This window comes from Coffea eugenioides, chromosome 3, assembly GCF_003713205.1.
Source record: "Coffea eugenioides isolate CCC68of chromosome 3, Ceug_1.0, whole genome shotgun sequence".
NCBI lineage: Eukaryota > Viridiplantae > Streptophyta > Magnoliopsida > Gentianales > Rubiaceae > Coffea > Coffea eugenioides.
The window spans coordinates 7,957,392-7,978,329 of NC_040037.1; the positions used below are offsets into that span (position 1 = coordinate 7,957,392).

The 20,938-nt window shown below is 38.2% G+C and overlaps 5 protein-coding genes and 1 pseudogene across 5 annotated transcripts; 2 read left to right on the plus strand and 4 right to left on the minus strand.

The window, feature by feature from the left end:
• Positions 1-616: 616 nt before the first annotated feature.
• On the plus strand, positions 617-2,165 carry LOC113765498 (F-box/kelch-repeat protein At3g06240-like). The gene has a single exon (XM_027309705.1). The coding sequence runs from the start codon at positions 717-719 to the stop codon at positions 1,950-1,952; it is 1,236 nt and encodes a 411-aa protein (XP_027165506.1). The 5' UTR covers positions 617-716; the 3' UTR covers positions 1,953-2,165.
• A 499-nt stretch (positions 2,166-2,664) lies between these two features.
• Positions 2,665-2,752, plus strand: LOC113767182 (annotated as a pseudogene).
• A 1,042-nt stretch (positions 2,753-3,794) lies between these two features.
• LOC113765805 (F-box/kelch-repeat protein At3g23880-like) lies at positions 3,795-5,392 on the minus strand. The gene has a single exon (XM_027310056.1). The coding sequence runs from the start codon at positions 5,205-5,207 to the stop codon at positions 4,044-4,046; it is 1,164 nt and encodes a 387-aa protein (XP_027165857.1). The 5' UTR covers positions 5,208-5,392; the 3' UTR covers positions 3,795-4,043.
• Positions 5,393-9,179: 3,787 nt separating this feature from the next.
• LOC113765779 (F-box/kelch-repeat protein At3g23880-like) lies at positions 9,180-12,710 on the minus strand. Its single transcript, XM_027310028.1, has 2 exons — positions 11,510-12,710; positions 9,180-9,331 (listed from the first exon to the last, which is right to left on the minus strand). The coding sequence occupies exon 1, from the start codon at positions 12,631-12,633 to the stop codon at positions 11,524-11,526; it is 1,110 nt and encodes a 369-aa protein (XP_027165829.1). The 5' UTR covers positions 12,634-12,710; the 3' UTR covers positions 9,180-9,331; positions 11,510-11,523.
• A 3,222-nt stretch (positions 12,711-15,932) lies between these two features.
• On the minus strand, positions 15,933-16,552 carry LOC113765804 (40S ribosomal protein S19-3-like). Its single transcript, XM_027310055.1, has one exon. The coding sequence runs from the start codon at positions 16,497-16,499 to the stop codon at positions 16,068-16,070; it is 432 nt and encodes a 143-aa protein (XP_027165856.1). The 5' UTR covers positions 16,500-16,552; the 3' UTR covers positions 15,933-16,067.
• Positions 16,553-18,500: 1,948 nt separating this feature from the next.
• LOC113765924 (F-box/kelch-repeat protein At3g23880-like) lies at positions 18,501-19,606 on the minus strand. The gene is made up of 2 exons (XM_027310163.1): positions 19,068-19,606; positions 18,501-18,981 (listed from the first exon to the last, which is right to left on the minus strand). The coding sequence occupies exons 1-2, from the start codon at positions 19,604-19,606 to the stop codon at positions 18,501-18,503; spliced, it is 1,020 nt and encodes a 339-aa protein (XP_027165964.1).
• Positions 19,607-20,938: the final 1,332 nt, after the last annotated feature.

Genomic DNA, 20,938 nt, shown 5'->3' on the forward strand with positions numbered 1-20,938 from the left:
GAGTTTGAACTTGAGTTCGAGCTACTTATTTGAGCTCATGAGTCAAGGTTGAGTTCCAATATTTTGTGCTCAAAAGCTCGACAAGCCTAATCGAGTTTTTATAATATACATATATATTTAATTTTTTTATATTTATTATTATGAAATATCAATAATATCTTTTATTTAAAAATATGTAAAATATTAATTTGTATTACGTGAGTTTAATTAGAGTCAAATAGATTCAGTTAAACTCGAATGGGCTCGATTGAATTTAATTTAACTCAACTAGATTTAATTAAACTCAAATTCGAGTTTGAGATTGATTAAGACAAACGGAAGTTGAGTTCGAATTCGAGTTTGACTTCCAAAAGTTTGACGAGTTCGAACTCAATTATCTTACCTTGAGTAGTGTACTACTTGAACTCGACTCAAATGTACCCCCAATTGTGAGGCCCGTCCGCTAGTGCTGAACCATTGGGGTCGTTACACTCATCTGTCATCCACTATGTTTGTTAGGTTACACTCATCTGTCTTATCCACTATGTATCTTAGGTTACAACAGTTGCTGTTGTCAACAAGAATAAGAAGAAGAAGAAGACCCAAAAAAAGAAAAAACCATCCAACTCTATTGCCATTTATTTCTTTTTCTTTCTGACCCTTAATGAGCTCTCAGTATCACCGGGTGGCCTAAAGTTACCACTAAATTTCGTGCACAGCTCAGAAGCAAACCTCTCATGGACAGAACAAGTGGAACTACTGGTGGCCGATCAACAAAAATTGAACACACCCCACATCAAGAATTCCCGTCAGCTCCCACCCAAGATTTAGCAATCCCTTCGGCCTCACTGCCAATCCTTCCGGATGAAGTCATAAATGCAATCCTATTAAGACTCCCGGTGAAGTCCCTCGTGAGATTCAAATGCGTTTCGAGATCATGGCTGTCCTTAATATCAAGCCCAGAATTCATCAAAGCCCATCTCAAATTCCATACTTCCAGAGACAGCCAAAGGATTCTCATCAAGGGGTATGTTGACGTTGATGATTGCGTAAAACAATGTTCTCTCAACTGCTTAATGTGTGATGAAATATCTACTGATGTTGTCATGTTTGATAATCTCAACTGGGAAGTCCCCTCTCGGACCATCGTAATAGTTGGTAGTTCTAATGGATTAGTTTGCATTGATGCCAATGCAAGTGGTTTATTTCTGTGGAACCCATCTACTGGGAAATCCAAGGAATTGCCTGATTTAGACGTTGAAGTACCAGAATATTCTGACCAATACTACATTATTTTCGGGTTTGGTTATGATGAGGTCAATGATGACTATAAAGTAGTTGAGATTATCTGCACTTTTGATGATTGTGCTGTGCTATCTTCTGGGCGGCGAGACGTTAACGTTTACAGCATGAGAAATGAATCTTGGAAGAGGCTTGGGAATTTTCAGGGCGGTTATATTGCTCAAGAGCAGTGTGGTATAGTTCTGAATGGGAATCTCCATTGGCCCTTAAAAAAAGAAGATTATCTGTCCATTTGTTGTGTTGATTTACCATCAGAAACATATAGAGAGATGGGGCTGCCAAATTTGGACGAGTATTATGACTCAGATATAGATATTTTCCAAGGAAGTCTATGTATGCTGTGTAGGCATAGTAATGAATACACTCACACTGACGTGTGGATTATGAAGGAATATGGGATTAGAGAATCTTGGATGAAAGTGCTTAGCATCCCTCACCATGAATCCTGGGCGTATCCCAGTTATAAACTACTGTGGACATCAGAAGATGAGAAAATTTTGCTTATAAATGGGCCAGATTTGGTATTGTACAATGCAAAGGATGGTTCGTTTAAGAGTTACAAGGTTGGATTTAGTAGTTCATCTGCGGATCTCCAGTTCACATTGTCTGATGCCTGCGTTTATGTAGAAAGCCTGGTTTCACTGAATCAGGAGCAACAAGTACAGCACTAAAGATAATAAATTCTCATCATGCTCTCTAAAGTTTAGTAATATTCTTTTGTTATCCTTTCTGCAGTGAATCAAGGCCCTTTTTTTTTTTTTTTGTCCTAAGACTGCTCAATTTTCCATTTTGTGCTTCTAATTATGTTGAGTAGTTAGAGAAACTTTGCATTGAGATTTTTCCGTTCCATTCCAATCCAATTATTGATGAAGTTGGGCTTGTTACTTTGATGTTACATAATGTTAAGAACTTGAAACTTAATTTTTTCCACAGCAAGATAGGGCGACAAAGATGGTTAGTTGGAATTTGGCACATTCAGCTATCATAACCATTTTATTCCAGAGTGTTGTTCTTGAGTTCAGCAATTATGCCTCAACATTTACAATGAAGATCAGTGATTTTCATTTCTGACCAAATTTGAGATAATTTGTTGTCACTTTTCATCGGTCGATATCAAATAAAACCTTGCTTTCTTTTGCTTGTTTTCATCTTAATAGAAACTTAAGCTGCCACCTTGGATCTGTTTGATAGCCTCTCCTTGCTCGTAATGCTTAGTACGGCAGAAACCTAAGAACTTCGAAGAGCTATAGAATAACTTGACGATTACCGTAACAGAACATCCGTTATAGTATATCAGAACTGTGCTCTAATATAGTTTCTTATGATGTCAAAGAAATGATCAAATTCTACTTAGTATTTTGTTATAGATTTGACTAGATACAGGTCCCTTCGGGGACATCCGATAAAATTGGAACGATACAGAGAAGATTAGCATGGCCCGGCGCAAGGATGATACAGCTTCATGGTTTCTGCAAGCACAAGCTGCTTCTGAAGTGTTCAATGATTCTCTGAACTGATCCATGAGATGCTTATAAACCTCAAAAAACTGGTTTCTCCGATGCATCAACTCTATGACCAATGATTTAATTCTCTTTGCTTCGTAATTGTGTTCACAAATTTTCACTTCAGTTAGGTAGGCAGGTTTGCAGATCCTCTTTATATGCTTCTTTGTGGATCCTGCTTTGCATTCTGCAGTACTTATAGTTCTCCCTTATAAGCAGTTAACTCTGACAAGCAAAACACACTAAACTTTATGACGGAAAATCTATGGGAATTGAAGTAAACAAACATATTCCAATCATATAAATTGCCCATGATTAGATCATTGAAACTCTACACAGGCTTCGACTAAAATCCTTCCTGAGATTCATTTGTCTTGTGAAATCATTACTTCGGTTATCCTCTATCCCAATATTAATTCGCGACAACCCCTCATCTCTCACCCATAATTCGTGAAAAGCCTCTCTCAATAAATCCACTAACAAGAAGGAATACAAGCGCGATGGGCTCATTGTACAATCTTCATCTCATTCTCATTACGCAAGCACCATTGGCTCTGTTCAGACAAGCAACCAGAATCAAGCTTAATGAGAAAGAAGCACGAAGAAACAGATTGAGACCTTGTATCTATATGTATGCAGAGTAAGGAGGCATATTGATGACCATTTTAGGTGGATCTGAATGTCAAGAGGTAATTAACTACCTGGGAGTCTTGGACCTAGAAGACGATCTCAAGTGTCGATACAATGAAGGAAATATATAGATATTACAGATAATGATTATTGTGGTTCAAGTAGAAGTGGATTCAGAACTTGTTAAGCACCTTATGACCATCATTTGGCAGCACATTTGGTGGTTTATCAGGAGTGAGTTCTCATCGTATTTGCTACGAGTTATCAGCAATTATAATCCAGTTTAGTTTTGAGTTTGCAATTCTGAGGGATATCAGCTAAAAGAGGTACGTTTCTCAACTTGAAACTGAAAAAGCATTGAAGAAAATGTGCAAATAGGTAAAACGCCAATAAGACTGAGAAGAGCATCAAAGAAAATAGGTTATCATACAGATTCAAGAAAAAGCACTGTTGTACACCAAAAATCATAGCATCTTCTGATCTGTGCCATTTAGCGGCTAGGACTTTTGTGAGGTTGCCTAGTCCATCATTGGGGGAGTCTTCCGCAAACTAGAATATTTCAAAGCAATGTCTAACAGAAGTAATATTCTAGGTTGGATAAGGTTATCCTTGAACAATTTCACCTTTCTTTCACTGTGCACAAGTTTTGTGCCCAACCTCATCAATGTGAGGGGATACCAAGCTCTCAATGTAGACAGCAGCTGCTCCTGGATAGTTAGCACCTTGCATTTGCAGATCCCGGTTTGTAAAAATATCATCTTTCCCATTGTAGAGCATCAAAGAGTAATCATGCTTCAATAAGATCTCCCCAGCTTCTGAGACAAACAATGGTGAAGCACGACCCTTGAAATTCACCGAGTAAGGGATACAAGCCAACTTAGTCCAAGATTCCTTCAGCCCATATTCCTTCATCACCCATACATCGAATTTCACTTCATAGTGGTTGTAAAAGACACAAAGATTTCCTTCTAAAACCCCGGGTGTAAAAGCAACATTGCCCTTTTCATAGTTAGGCTGCAATATCTCTCCATAGGTCTCTGTTGCCAGATTCAGAGAAACAATTCGCCAAGAGGAAATAGAACCATCCTCAGAAACCACTAGCCAATGAAGAGCTCCGTTAACAAACACACCTGAACAAGAAGAAATGAATCCACCTTCATAGCCTTGAATATTTCTCCAAGAGTTGGTCCTTAAACTGTAGACATTGACTATAGTCTGGCAATTCATCCCATAGGGGCAAGAATAGCCTACTGCTACTAATTTATAATCATCATGTACTTCATCATAACCAAAACCATATGTCATATGCTTAAATTTACCCACATCAATGCCTGAATTCGGTAAAACATTGGATTTTCTTGTGGATGGATTGAACAAAATGAGATCATGAGACCCTTCAGATAAACAAACCAGACCATTGCAACATCCCACAAAGGATAATCTAGGATATTTACTTTGCAAGGGGAGTTGAACCTTTTCAGCACTAACAGGAGATCTTTGATACAAAACAGAATAAAGAGAACAGGTGTAAAGCTCAGTAGGAGCATCAATGGGAGCTAAAAGAAGGCCATGACGGGCATGATTGTTGACTTTTGTTGATATTGTGAGATGGGATTTGATGAAATGAGGACTTGCGATTAAACAAAGCCATGATTTTGAAACACACCTGAATCTCAAAATGGACTTGACTGGTAACCTTGTGAGTATGTCAACTATGAGTTCTTGGGGAAGATCTGGCATTGGCCTTGGATCTTCTTGCAGAATATTATATTCTGGCCTTTGATGGGCTTGCATATCGGTTAGCTGAAAGCAGATTCTTGATCCAATGCTGCTTTAATCTCTAATATTCGTCCAACAGTAGGAGATGAATCCAAAGCCAATCAAGTGGTTGTTTCATACAAGAAGAATCTGGGAACAAGACTGTAGAGCCCGTTGGCCTTTCTCGAATCAACCTAGTCATTTTTTAAATGCATTTTTCACTTGCACTTTGGAAGAGATGAGCTACGAAATTTATATCCATTCTTGGGACATTTGTATAATACTATCAAAACTGAGTCGGCATCAGTCTCTCTGTCTGGCAACTTGTACTCGAGCAAATTATTTATTGCAAGTGCTCCTGTTTGACTTGGTCAAGTTATGCTATTATCCTCAATTATCCTAGTGCGATTTAATACCGTAATCGATGACCTTAATTATTTCCATCCCTTTGCTCTACTGGGCACCTAATTTCACCAAGAAAGTCAATGTTCAGTGTTCTTTCAAGCAAAGGATCTATTTTCAGCTTTCACTCTCCTCTCGCTCTGGTTGAATTGTTGATTCTTCTAATCTGTTAAGGCTGACTTTCAAGCAATTTGCCAATTTGACTCATCACCTACTATGTACTTGGCAATCACCAATAATGCTGCAGATTCGACGACCCCAAGTGCTTCCAGTGGTCTGCATTTCATTTCTAAAGGAGATCAGACAAAGCATTGATCCGCCGAAGAGTCGAGGCAAAATCTTGAGCAACCCCTTCTTTAGAAAGTATCAATAGCGTCTTAATAAAAACAGGAACTTCTAAGCCAAGAACTTTTTTGTACGAGTCTTACAAATCTGATCAAACTATCTTGAGTATTGAAATCTGAGGCTGCTATGCAGAATGCTCGAACCATCATCAGCTTGCAAACTTTTCCTTGGAAGTCGCATCTAGTGTTAGTCCAAAATTCCTTCACAATTCACACACCATAAAAACTTCAATATTCATGCATCCCTGAGACCTCCCTTACACTTGGATCACAAACAGAAGCATGGTAATGGTGGACAAAATGGTAATCTCAATTTCATTTTCATTAAAATAACAAATTTGAGCAGGGACTTTCTCCTTCTTATGAATCTGGTCAAATCAAAGTAGCACCCTTTTGTTGAATATCAAATCTTCAACTAGCGATATGGCAAAATTTCACTACTTCTTAAAGTTTCGTTCATACGAGAGAGGGTTAGACCAGTCTCAAAGTACAAGCCAATAGCCATGCTTTCAAATCATTTTAAAGCACTTACTGTGTTCCATTTGACATTTTCCCCCCCTATCTAACTAGCCATTGAGTGGGTGATACAATAATTAATCAAATCTTTGAGAGTTTTAGATCTAATTAGACCTCATTTTAGAGTTTTGCTTACTCTTATGATTGATAAAGTTTCGGGTAAATTACTTATAATCTCCCTATGATTTTACATAATGCCATATGATTTCCTTAAGATTTCAAAATAACCATATAACCTCCCTATAATTTTATGTAAAGTGAAAAATGGACGAAATACGCAATCAATTATGACATTTATATCAAACACGTTCTAAAAAAGTGTGTGATAAAATCTTGATCTCCATATAATTCCCTTATGATTTGTATAAATATTCACTTTACCTCCTATAATTTTTGTGTTTACCTACGTAATCCCTTTATACTTTTTTATACAAGGTAGTTAAACTCTCAATTAATTTAACATTTAAGTAAAGACACTATTTGTATTTCAATTAACGACGTCACATAGGTTATCTTCCGTCAAGTTTTCACTGTACACAAAATCATAGAGGATGAAGTCGATATTTTGAAATGTTAGAAAGGTCATATGGCAATAGATGAGATCACAAGGGGATTATATGTAATATATCCCAACAAATTTATGATTGATTGGTAACTTTTTCAGGCTAGTGGTGCGGCAGAGTGGTGTCAAGCCTACGCAAGAGTAGAAACAATCAGACAAGACCTTCATTGTTTCTTGGGAAATTTGCCAAATTGGTCCCTAACATTTACCAAAAACACTTTTTTAGTCCCTGATATATAAAATCAGCCAAAATGCTCCTTCACATTTAAATTGTGAGCCAATTTGGTCCTATTGCTCGTTTTTGCTCATTTTTCCGGCTAAAAATAGCACGCCCCTCTCACGTGGTCATATTTTTAGGGGCAAAATCGGAAACACATTTCATTACCGGTTGAAAGTAAAAGGATAGGGACCACCACCAAAATACACATTTCACCTTTGGCTCTCAAATTACCCTTTCACTTTGGCTCTCAAATTACCCTTTCAAGAAACCCTATTTGCATCCCCGAATTAACAAGCATATGGAGCCAAAGGTGATTTGAGAGTGAATGGACAATTTTGTTATAATCAATCTTGAAAATTGGACAATTCAACTTAAGAGTGAATGGTCGCCCTTAGATTGGAAAATGGAGAATTCACAAGCTTTATGCCCTGATCTGGCGAGAAGATTTCGCTGAATGAGTGAAGTTTTTTGTGGCATCCTGAATACTTTGTACACCTTCCATACATGATGCTTGAGCCGCCCCTTTTAGGCAAAGGAATCACACGAAAAGAAAGGCTAAGTTTCCTGGAAGGATCACATTTTCTTTACCAAACTTGCCAAGCTGGTCTCGGTGAAGTCGTCTTCCTCGGTGTGCAGGGGCGGCGGCGGCGGCGGCAGCAAGCTCAAGTGGCCGTCGCTGCTGCCAATAGAAGCGGTGGAGCGGAAGGAACAAGAGCTGGGATCGGTCAGAGTGTCGGCTTCGAGAGGGGAAGTTTGAGCAATGAGAATATTGCGAAACTCGTCTTCTAGGCGGGCCATGGCGATCTGGATCGCGCTGTTGGCCTTAGCAGAGTCGTCTGAGATGCTGGCGGATTCCATTGACCGTTGGATTTCATCCACGGCTTGGAAGTATTTGTCGATCTCATATCGATCGCCATCGAAGATGATTCTGTCCCTGGCGTCCTCGGAGGCTGTGGAGTCCCAGCGGAGGATGATTTTCTCAGCTGATGCAACAGCCACGGCGTCGTTTTCCGGTGGCTCCATAGAGGGTAAAGGGTAATTTGAGAGCCAAAGGTAAAATGTGTATTTTGGTGGTGGTCCCCTATCCTTTTACTTTCAACCGGTAATGAAATGTGTTTCCGGTTTTGCCCCTAAAAATATGACTACGTGAGAGGGGCGTGCTATTTTTAGCCGGAGAAATGAGGAAAAACGAACAATAGGACCAAATTGGCTCACAATTTAAATGTGAAGGAGCATTTTGGCTGATTTTATATGTCAGGGACTAAAAAAGTGTTTTTGGTAAATGTTAGGGACCAATTTGGCAAATTTCCCTTGTTTCTTTAAAGTATTGACAAAAAATCTACTGTAGACTTCATGCGAAAGTCGTCACAATGTCAAATTATGATAGAAGAAGATGTCCATCATTTCGCAATGTGATATTTTTAACAGTTTAAACTAAGACTTGTCCATTTCATGACCATGGTGACAATTCAAGATCAACTAGGATATCAAGGTTAACATCCTTACATTTTTTTCTCAAATTTCATAAATAAGAAGTCTTAATCAACCATACTTATTTTCTTCCCTTTCAATCCTCCAGATATTGAAGTGCAGTATCTAATTGTACTAATAATTAAGTTTTAGACAAGATTTATGGGCACATTTAGCAGCAGATTATATCCACAAGCAGAACACTTCTTGCTTCCCAACCCCAACCCCTCAAGAACACCATGAGGAAAAGGTAAAACTACTGCAAAAACTCAGACGTTATCTTTTCGAGTACTCTTTAAAATTATCAGATATAAATAAGCATAATCTAGATTTTCCACATTAAATTTCTATGATTGAACTGCAAGTTATTGCAGAAAGGAATAACACAAAGGGGTTGGATGCAGTCCTCACACGAGAAGAAAATTTGTTGATCCATCCTTGTACATATGAGATGTGTCAACTACTATATTACCAACTGCAACTAGAAAATTTGTTGATCCATCCTTGTACATATGAGATGTGTCAACTACTATATTACCAACTGCTACTAAATCTTTCTCTCCAGAATACTGAATAGTATTGCCTTCTACAAGGCTTTCGATCAAGGGTCCGACAAGTATGTCTTGGAAATCACGAAATGAAACAGCTGCATCAAACAAAATCAAGACAATCTGTCAAATAAATCAATTCTCTTCAATTTTCGCACCAAACTATGTGTTTTTGCATATTAGAAAGGGCAAATTACATTTTAGCCTCCTGTGGCTTTCGCAAAAACCACATAACCCCCATATGATTCAAAAAGCTATACATAAACTCCCTGTGATTTGGATTGAACTGTCAAATATACGGAAAGCACCAATCGTGACGATTTGTGGGTAAAACGCGCTTGTACTACTAGTATCAGTAAGAAACATTCCCATATTACCCCTGACCATTTCAACGCACCCAATAAAGCCTAGCTCTGTGTTCCTCATCTCTTTCCAGCTTCCGAAAGTACTTTGTTGGTGAAGGCAATACATTTAGTGAAGAAACCAAACCAAGATAGAGAACGAAGGAAATCTGAAGGTGAGTTATAACATCAATGAACAGTTGATCTAGTAACAATCCGTGCATCTGGCCATGGAGTCCTCCGGCAAACATGTAGGAAACGACAGGGTTTTATCAATGAGGCAGAGCGATCGAGAGCAGATGAAGAAAAGCGTTGCTGGTGTGAGGTCTTCAATCGCCGATACTCCGGGTGGAATCGGAACCCCCGAGCTACGCAGCGAGTTAAGAAGAATCCCTTGCAAATCATCTTTCTCCATTGTTTTACTTCTGCAGCTACTGAGAATGCCAGGGAGATGCCCTTTGGTTCCGGAAGCATTTAATATGTATGAGCGTTTTGGGCTATGTTCCAATGGATTGAAGATTGCTCACGAATGACTATTTACAGCTGAGCTCTGGGCTCTGGGCTATGCTCCTCCTCTGCAGCTGCTAAGTAAAGTAACCCAATTTCTGTGCAGGGGAAAAAAATATTTGAAAAAAATAGAAGACACAGAAGAAGAAGAAGCCCATATCTCCCCGGTGGCTGACAAATTCTTTTCACAACACAATTCTTCACGCTACCCATAAATAACAAACCCCTTCACAAAACTCAAAAGGAGGGAATAAAAAATAAAAGCGAATTAATACAAAAATAAGGAAAGGAGCTGTAAGAAGAAATCCCCAAAGCAGCCAAATTCTGCAAGGCAAGATCCCCACCACCCTTATCACTGCCCACCAGTCACTGAATCCTCTCCAAACTCTGAAGGTAAAAGCCGATAACCCTCTCTTTCTCATTACAAAGACCAGAGCAATGGAGAATTTGACTTCATCTGCTTCTCTTTTGTATTTATATTAGGGTAATTTGGACATTTTGTCCACAAATCGTCACGATGGGTACTTTCCGTCTATTTGACAGTTCAACCCAAACTACAGGGGGTTTATGTATAGCTTTTTGAATCATGGGGGAGTTACGTGGTTTTTACGAAAATCACAGGGGGCTAAAATATAATTTGCCCTATTAGAAATGAGCCTGTTCTACTACACATTGTTTAGAAAAAGTGCCCTTGTGAATTAGGTGGAGGATAGGATCAAACTTCAAAAGAAAATGGCATTAAGTGTTTGCTTCAGACAGTATTTTAGATAGCTCAAACTTTATTGACTGATACAAGTATGAAAGGAACGACAGGTTTAAGGCCCCTAACTAAGGAAGTCGAGGAGGTTGTGCTATAAACAGTTTTATACTGCCATTATTGTAATTTTTACATGCACTGGTTTATATACACTTACATTATCTTGTTGTACTCGTCATTTTAATTGTTTTATTTGATGCTGTGTAAAAATATAATACTACGCATAATTTATATGAGCGTATACCAAATATTGTAATTACAAATACACTAATCGAACACAGCAGCATCATATGACAACTGTACTTGCCCATGCTCCCCTAACTCCTCAAACTCAGCTTTATCTACAAAATTGCAGAAAATGCCAAGTACTGCATTTGTTACTCCCTAAACTGGAACACGACAAGTTGATCTAGATAACCGAGTGCCAAACATGAACTCCACTGAGATCAAAGGGATTGCTAGAATTGACTATTTACTAATACAGAGGCATAGGATTCTTTTAATTCTCAGAGGAATCATCTCTAAGGGAGTTAAACGTAATGCATAAAAGTTGTTCCTACTATGTCCCTTCCTGCAGAATACAAAGTGCATGCACATTTCTTATCAAGAACTGAACAGCCAACTACATGACAAGAGAATTACAAAGAAAAGTACGGGTGCGCGATGTTTACATTGTTTGCCTTTGTTATCCATATCGCCTTTCATCTTTTTCTGCAGCACTTGCAGAAACCAGGCTCTCAACATAGATGGTTGCATCACGGCATCCATCCATGTTGATAGTCTTAGGATTTCCCATCGAATCATCTTGCAAACTGTACAGCCTGAAAGTAGATCCAAATTGGATTGAAACTTCATCATTCCTTGAAATGCACAGTGGCACAGGACCGCGAATTCCAAAACTTGGAAAAGTAAGAATTTTGGTCCAAGATTCCATCACTCCATACTCCTTCATCACCCACAAATCCACAGTGTTGGACCTCTGATGCTCATAAGTTACAGAAAGGCACCTCCCTAATACTCCAAGTACCGGAAAGGACGCTCCCTCTCCATTAGTTGGAAGCTTCAATTCTCCGTATTTAGCTTGAGCTAAATCAAAAGAAACAACAGCCCTGTCTTGCTTACCACTATAGCCTGGCCAGTGTAACTTTCTATCAACATACTTCCCCCAACTATAAAAAGGGAAACAGCCAGGAATATCCTCAATCCTTCTCCACTTGTCACTCTTTAGGCTATAAACCTTAGTCTCAATCTTCACATGATTAAGAGCCCGTAAAATTGCCACTACGTTGTAATCATCATTGATCTCATCATATCCAAAACCGTAAATAGTATAGCAATGCTGCTTTCTTATAAAACCTGAATCTTTCAATTTGTTCGATTTTCTCGTTGATGGATTCCATATATAAATTTGTTCACAGTCTACAACAATGCAAACCAACCCATTGCAAGAACCCACAATAGAGATTGAACTAGGAGCCTTTTCAACAGGATAATCAATATTAGCTGCATGAGTAACCGGTTCTTGCAGTAAAGACTGAACAGAGCAATTCTTGAAAGCAAAACGTGGGGCAGAAGTATGTGCAATGAGGCTGAGGCGGCTGTAATCTTTGTTTTGGGATGATTTTTCGAGATGGACTCTGATGAAATGTGGTGTTGAGATCAAAGAAAGCCATGATTTCGAAACGCATCTGAATCTCAAGAGTGACTTGACAGGGACTCTCGGGAGAATTTCAAGAATGACGAGTTCATCAGGGAGATGGGGCGGTAATTCACGTGGTGCTGGTGGCTGCTCCATTTCTTCTTCTCCTTCCTTTCTTTCTTTGATACAGGCTTTGGATTTTTAGGCCTCAGCCAACCAGCTGAGGATGGAAATTAAAAGGCGGTGTGGAATTTTTTCGTTTGTGGATGAGGGGAAGAGAATGCGTGTTTCTCCCAAGTTGGGTGGTTGGAAGAGCTGGCGGGGCTGTATATGAAACGATGAAGACGTTAAACTGCTACCGTACGGGCCAGCTCTTTTGATAGTAATTTGGAAATATATTTCCACTTAAAAGCGTCTCTGTTGATCCAGAATACCATTCTTCCATTAGAGTCTATACCCCATTTTGGACAGTGAAATAATTACTGTCGCCTTACTTAAAAAGCATCAACTTCAGGACTAGAATATTCTCAAATGGGGAAAACTAATTAGGTTGTGTTTGGATTGCATTTTTCATGATTTTTCATGGAAAAATTACTGTAGCGATTTGATGTATACGAGGAAAAAAGGTAATAGGGAAATGTGATCACGGAAAACGACGTAATTTTTTGACGAAAAACGGCAATCCAAACAAGGCCAAGTCTTACAAAGAGAGTGGGTAAAAGGGAAGATTTGAGCGTCAAATCTAAGATCTTACCGTCACGTCATTATCCCTACCAACTAATTTAGTTCTTAATACTAAGTATAGCTAATATCGACAAACGGGTACAAAAGAATGACAAATCATTAGAAGCAGAAATAAAAGAAAATCCATTAATATTGACAGATGGATTGAGATAAGGATAGAGTCGTAAGTATGGTTTTTGAAGGTAAATATTAAAATGATAGAATCGTAAGAAGGCAAATTTATTGCGGTGTCCTAACTCCTAAGTAATATGGGTTAAAAAATTGGTTTAATTTCTTTTAAACATACTTCTTATTTTGTGTGGAAGTAATTAGTTTTCTAATTGATTTTAGTTACTTGAAATAGTAGGTAAGGAATTTCCTATTTATATGAGTTTAGGAATTAGAAATTATTTCCTACTCCGTATAAGATTAGGAATTAGCAGGTATTTCTTGTTATTACTTGCATGTTGATCAAGTAATGTAACTTTTCCCTGTTATTATTTGGATGTTGATCAAGTAATGTAACTTATAAATAGGTAGAGTTGGTATACTACAAAGTGACGATGAGAAATGGTATTTAAGAATTGAACTTGAGTTCAAGTTATATTCTTGTATATAGTTTTTTTTTTATAATAAAGAATAAATTTCTTTCCGTGGATGTAGCTTCAATGATGAAGTCGAATCACACTAAATCTTATGTATCGTTAATCTTTCAAACTTATGATTTATTTGTCATTTAATTGTTGTGTACTTGATATCTCAATAGTCGTTTATTCTGCGCTTTGATCCCAACAAACTAGTATCATAGTGGGGTTCGTAGTTGGATTCTGATTGATTATTGAGATCAAATGGATTGGTGGTTGTTACTAATTGAACAATTTAATGGGTGGTATCCTTGTTTTAAGAGTTTGCCAAGAAACATTGATGGTGAACGATGGGAAGTCGAAAAGCATGAAAATACTTGATGGTGAATCTAGACAGGTGATTAAGATTTGGATTTTATTTTAGGGAAAATGCTAGTTTTTATTCCTAAACTTTGGGTCATGAACACATTTCATCTTCAAACTTTCTAGCGTAACACATTTAGTATCTAAACTACCAAATTTTAACCAATTTCATTCTCAAATGAAAAATTAATCAATTTATTTGAACAGAAATTAGTCACGTGATGAGCATGAGCCTATTAAATAAAAAGTGTTGCATGAAAGAGAACGGCTTAAATTGATTAATTTCTCATTTGAGGATGAAATTGGTTAAAAATTGATAGTTCGGATGCAAAATGTGTTGTGCTAGAAAGTTTGAGAATGAAATTTGTCCACGGCTAAAAGTTAAGGGATGAAAATTGACATTTTCTCTTTATTTTATGCACCATTCTTGTAATTAATGTGAACGATTGATGATGTTTTTTGGAAACTTGGAAATGCTGCCGCCCACGTTTATGTTCAAACTGAAGACAACTTAAGTGATCCAAGTCTATAGCATAATTCTTTTCCTTGCTACAAAAGTAGAAAACAAGAGGAAAGTGGCAGAACAAAAATAAACACAAATAAAAAAAAAGGTAAGCAATTAGCTGGCACATTTTCTAAATTAATTAATTAGCCATCACACTTTTGTAAATTTTCTAGCAAATTTGTAAAAGTACCGATCCAATAAATATACTATATTGAAAACAAACACACAACATAAACAAGAATACCATGTAAAATTTCTTTAACCTTGTTAATTAAAGAGTGCAAATACATAACTATTAGTCAAAACCATTGTAACAAAATATGACACGCATTTTTCCCAATAGCGTTGTGTGTGCCCTTGATTGTTAGTTCCATCTCAAAAATGTTAACAATACAGTTTGGATTGTTATTTTTAGAGTTTTTATACAAAAATATAGGGAAAATCGCCAATTTAGTCCTCAAACTATTTTATTAAAACCAATTTGGTCCCTCAATATTTTATCGCACGAATTAAGTCCCTTAACTAAAATTCTTGTGCCAATTGAGGACCTATACGGTGTCGCCACCTAAAACACATGTATCTGTACAGAAACCAACGGCGAGGCAGGGGTACTTTTGGAAACACCAAAATATAATTTTCTACCGGAGCAAGACATCGATCATTTTGGGACCGGTTTCAGTAGTACTTCCAGCTTCTTTGCACATTCGCCTGGGTCAAGGCCAACGTTCAACCCTTCCTCCCCGCCACCAGAATCACCTGCATCACCGTCGGTAACGAGGTCCTCACCTTTAACGACACCTCCCTCTCCTCCAACCTCCTCCCCACTATGTAGAGCGTCTACTCCGTCCTCTGCTCCCTCAACGTCTAGGACAAGGTCTCCGTCACCACCGCCCACTCCCTCGCCATCCTCCAGACTTTCTACACCCCCTCCGCCGGCAGGTTCCGCCCGGACCTCGCCCCCTGCTTGACCGCCATCCTCAACTTCCACCTCAAGACTGGCTCCCCTTTCCTCATCAATGCCTACCCCTACTTCGCCTACAAGACCAACCCCAAGCAGGTCCCTCTGGAGTTCGTATTACATCAGTCCCCAAGCAAGATAGTTTGAGGACTTAATACGGGCAGCACAGCAGAGCAAGGAATGGATGAAGAAGAGGACTGATGTAATATGTCCAAGGATTCAAAAAAGCTTGAAAAGGCAAAAAAATGAGGCTTGGATGCAAAATGGGGTTTTTTTTAATCAAATTGTAAGGGAAAAGTTGTACATTCAAAATCGGTCGCACATTCAAGAATTCTTCCCTTTAAACCAGAAATTTAATATGATTCTGAAAGATGCTGAATCTACAAATGGAACAAACATCTGGGGTCATGGACACAAGTATTTGAGGTGTTCATGAGGTCACCAAATCTGAATTCCATTAATGAGTTACAACAATTCTTCTAGCAACTTGATCAAGATCTCTTTGGCCATTTGATGTGATTCTCTTTCCACCCTTGGGATCATGGTCAATAAATTTCATGGCCTGCAATTGTTGAAGAATGTGACAAGCTACAGAATCACTGCTCTTCCCAAAATGGGGTGGACGATTGCCATTCTTCTTGCTACCACCATAAATCCTGCGAAAGGCACCAACACCAAGACCTCCCCGCAGGTAGATTTTCCTTGCCATAGAAGCAACTCTAATGTAGTACCAATCAGGATCATAAGGTGCAAGCTCTTTAAGTGTACCAGTCTTCACAATATCAATCCAAGGTGGAAGCTCAATCTTGCCGGATCGCTTGAGGTGAGCGGCGTAAGCCTTGACGAACTCATGAGGAGAAACATCTTTCACGGTCCTCGCCGACTCCATTTTCCTACTCGGCGGCGACAGCGGCGGCTGCTTAGGCGAGTCTCTCCGAGCGCTGCAACTGGGGTTGCGTCTTGGATGAAAAATGGGTTATGTCTTGGAAAACCGAAAACCCCTAATTTCATAGGTTTCCCCCAATTTGGATGCAAAATGGGATCTGTCTTGCTTGCCGTAGAAATTAGGATGTGTACTTCCAAAAAAGGCCCTGCCTCGCTGTTGGTTTCTATACAGATACACGTGTTTTGGGTAGCGATGTCGTATAAGTCCTCAATTGCCACAAGAATTTTAGTTAAGGGACTTAATTCGTGCGATAAAATATTGAGGGACCAAATTGACTTTAGTAAAATAGTTTGAGGACTAAATTGGCGATTTTTCCAAAAATATATTATGATAATTTGATGCATACGAAGTGAAAATGTGATTGAAAAATATGTTCACAAAAAACATAAAAACTTTCTGGTAGAAAACTCGAATCCATACACCACCTTTATTTCTTATTTACCATGACGTATTCAGATTCTCCTTATATACTTTTTTTCAGGGGAAATGATTTATTCTTCATATTTTACCCCAGTAATGACACAATATAGGCACATATGTCGTTATCCCATTATTAGGCATTCTATTCCGACTGTAGGCTTTTTCAGTACGATTGGATCCTCCTTGGATCATGGCCATAAAAGTCACAACTGGCCTAACTCAAGAAAAGAGAAAGATCAGTAACTAAAGACTTCAGCATTCATCCTTCACAAGAAAAAAAAAAAAAAAAAAGATTTCAGCATTCATAATTTCATATGACGTAATATCTCATGTTTAACCAAAGAAAGAGAAAGATGATTAACTTAATTAGTTATTAGTCAACATCCACATGATGTACTTTCTGTAGCTTCGCTTATTGGCCTTACACGTCTCTTGGTGGAATCTAGTTCCACTGCCACCGGAATGGGGCTGATGAAATAGTGGGGTTGTTGATCATGCCATCCTTGTATCAACAGTCGAGCTAGGTTAAGCTTAAAAGAGTTGAGTTGAGTTTTGCGAGTAAATAGGTTTGAGAGAAAATCTCATAGTTGAGATTTGTGAGTTGTTGTGAGCGAAAGAAAAGCTACGACTTGATATATATTATTGTTGGGTTTTGAGTTAATTAAATTATTGAGTATTTGTTTTCCTTCTCTTCCCATATATTTTTATATGTGTTAAAATTGCTTTCGCTGTATACACACATTTTTGTGTGCCAACAGAGTCAAACCTATTGTTACCTCTCTAAAATTTTTTCTAGCTCTGTAACTTGAGAACATCAATTGCTAAAATTCAACTCAAGTGATAGGGACATTAGTCTGGATACAATAGTAAAACTTGGAGTTTCCTTGAAATTACAAGGAAAAAAAAAAGTTTGATTGTTCTCTTGCACTTTGGCAACAGCCCTTTTAGTTTGGCAACAGAACATGACCATATTTTTTCTTTAAAAAAAAAAAAAGCTAATTAAAAGTAAGTAACTAATATTACTTATTCATCACAATATCTTTTTCCTTTTCCATAACAATCATAGTTGTATTAAGTATTAACAAGGAAGAAGGTCGGGTTGAGTGATAAAGAAAATAGTGGTATTAACAAACCTTTCAGGGTCCATTTTCACCAAACTAAATCCAAGGTTTGATCATAGTTATTAGTTGCGCAAATTAAACGTAAACCAAGATCGCTCAGCCCACGTTTAAGACAACCCAAACTCACTTGAAGTACAAACCACCAAATATTTGCACATGCAAGTTTTCTCTAATTATATCTAATTCAATAATTATGTATTCCCTCCTCATTTTGGCTAATTTTTATCTTCATTTGGCCAATTTTGGTTTATTAATTGTTTGATGACAGAATTCATCATGATGAAATTAAAAAAAAAAATTGTTAATTGCCAGAAGACTCAAATAGAAAAGGTATACAATAAATACTTGGCATTACACTAGAAATAAACCCAGAAAATTTCCTTTTTTGCCTCTTTTGCCTTTGCTATCCATGTCGCCTGTCTTTTTTATCATTAGCATTTGCAGAAACCAGGCTCTCAACATAGTAGATTGCATCGCAGCATTCATCCATGTTCATGATCTTAGGATTTCCGACTGAATCACCTTGCAAATTGTACAACTTGAGAGTAGATTCAAATTGGATTAAAACTTCACCATTTCTTGAAATGCACAACGGGACATGGCCTCGAATCCCAAAACTTGGAAAAGTAAGCATCTTGATCCAAGATTCCATCACTCCATACTCCTTCATCACCCATAGATCCACACTAGACCACTGATACTCGTACATTACACAAAGGCACCTCCCTAGTACTCCGAGTAGCGGAAACGAAGCTCCATCTCCATTGATTGGAAGCTTCAATTCTCCATATTTAGCTTGAGCTAAATCAAAAGAAACAACAGCCCTGTCTTGCTTACCACTGAAACCAGGCCAGTGTAGCTTTCCTTCTACATATTTCCCCCAACTGTAGAAAGGGAAAAAACCGGGAAAATCATCAATCCTCCTCCATTTATCACTCTTTAGGCTGTAAACCTTAGTCTCAATCTTCACACGATTAGAGGGTTTATAATCGCCACTACATTGTAATCATCATTCATCTCATCATGTCCAAAACCATAAATAGTGTAGCAATGCTTCTCCCTTATAAAATCTGAGTCATTCAACGTCTTTGATTTTGTCGTGGATGGATTCCATATATGAATTTGTTCACCGTTTACAACAATGCAAATCAACCCATTGCAAGAACCCACAACAGAGATTGAACTAGAGGTATTTGCAACGGGATAATTAACATTAGTTGCATGAGTAACTGGCTGTTGCAGCAAAGACTGAACAGAGCAGTTCTTGAAAGCTAAATGTGGTGCAGAAGAGTGTGCAATGAGGCTGTGGTGACTGTGATCTTTGTTTTGGGATGATTTTTCGAGATGGGCTTTGATGAAATGCGGGGTTGAGATTGAAGAAAGCCATGATTTCGAAACGCACCTGAATTTCAAAAGTGACTTGACTGGGAGTCTTGGAAGGATTTCAAGAATGATGAGTTCATTAGGGAGATGGGGTAGTAATTCAAGGGGTGCTGGTAGCTCCTCCATTGATTCTTCTCCTTCCCTACTTCACTTGACGTTAGGTTTGGAACTTATAGCCCCCCCCGGGGGGGGGGGGGTGTTAGAAATGACTAGATGAGGATGGAAATTTAAAGGCAGGGCTGGGATTCTTTGGTGCATGGAGGGAAGAGAATACAAGTTTCTCCCAAGCGGGCTTGCCTGTTCGACCGACCAGTTTGTGCGGAGGATCCTTCTGTTTGTATCGCAAGGCAAAGGTAGATTCCATTGTTTCATTGATTGCAGAAAATCGATCCTTGCTCTATTTTCACGAAAAGACGGATATATATTTTGTCCAATTCTTTACTTTACTGGACCAAGTATGTCTAATTAAGGGATGGATGGTAATTTTAGAGTTTTTGAAGTTAATTAACCTAGCCTTCTCATACTGATTTATCCTTTGCTTTAGGGTATGGATTATACTTAGGCTTGCAAAATAATGGCCAATTAATCGTTAATCCTACATTTTCTCTCCCTCCCTTTACAAATATTGCTTTGCTAGCTATACTTAGCAGCCAAGGTCTATCCCCCAACATGCATTTTTCATGATTTTGACAAAAACTTAGCTTAGTTTTGGATTTTGACAAAAAGTACATCCTATTTTTTTTTTCTTTCCAAAGTTCATAGATTATCTCTATTAGTTTGTATGAGTGTTAACTTTTTGTATGGCGTTTTGCCATCCACAAGTTTACATGCAATGGATGCAAAAACGCATCTTATGTTGGTGGAAGGATATGGATGATGGCTAATAATCCAGGCAGCAGCACAGGCCGGCTGTATATCCACAGTTTTTGAACTGACGACTTATTGAGACAGGCATGGATAAAATAAGGCTTTGGAGGAAATGCTTTCGGCATTATGATCTATGAAGGAGCTCCAAAAAGGGATTCGGATTATAGTTTATACACAATTCTTCATAATCTGACGATTGTTGATATTTCACCACTGTTGTTGGAATCTTGGCTGCCGCCGCTCTAAAACATGTTTCTGTAAGACGACGCCAAAGTTATGGTACAGTGTTATGTAAAATTGATATGCTTCTCAAGCATTGGATGCAAGCCAAATGAAGTGATCCAAAGTCCATAACGTAAATTTATGGACTAATCCTTTGCACATCATTCTTCTTGACAATGATTCTCCACGATTGACATTAACCCAAACTCACCTGATTTCCACATGTAATTTTTCTCTTTTATCAACTTAATTCTGTAGTTTCCTGCTTGTCCTTGATTTGGCCAGACCTTTTTTTCCCCTTTTTTGTCATATTGGACAAATGTGGTTTATTTGATTGATGACAGGATTCATCTTAATGAAATAATAAAC

What these genes read in the sequence shown, in the direction of transcription:
- LOC113765779 (XM_027310028.1), bottom strand. Translation starts at nt 12,633, where the DNA reads ATGGAGCAGCCACCAGCACCACGTGAATTACCGCCCCATCTCCCTGAT.
- LOC113765804 (XM_027310055.1), bottom strand. Translation starts at nt 16,499, where the DNA reads ATGGAGTCGGCGAGGACCGTGAAAGATGTTTCTCCTCATGAGTTCGTC.
- LOC113765924 (XM_027310163.1), bottom strand. Translation starts at nt 19,606, where the DNA reads ATGGAGGAGCTACCAGCACCCCTTGAATTACTACCCCATCTCCCTAAT. An exon ending in ATTATAAACCCTCTAATCGT is followed by an intron (nt 18,982 to 19,067) that starts GTGAAGATTGAG and finishes CCCTTTCTACAG; the next exon opens with TTGGGGGAAATATGTAGAAG.
- LOC113765498 (XM_027309705.1), top strand. Translation starts at nt 717, where the DNA reads ATGGACAGAACAAGTGGAACTACTGGTGGCCGATCAACAAAAATTGAA.
- LOC113765805 (XM_027310056.1), bottom strand. Translation starts at nt 5,207, where the DNA reads ATGCAAGCCCATCAAAGGCCAGAATATAATATTCTGCAAGAAGATCCA.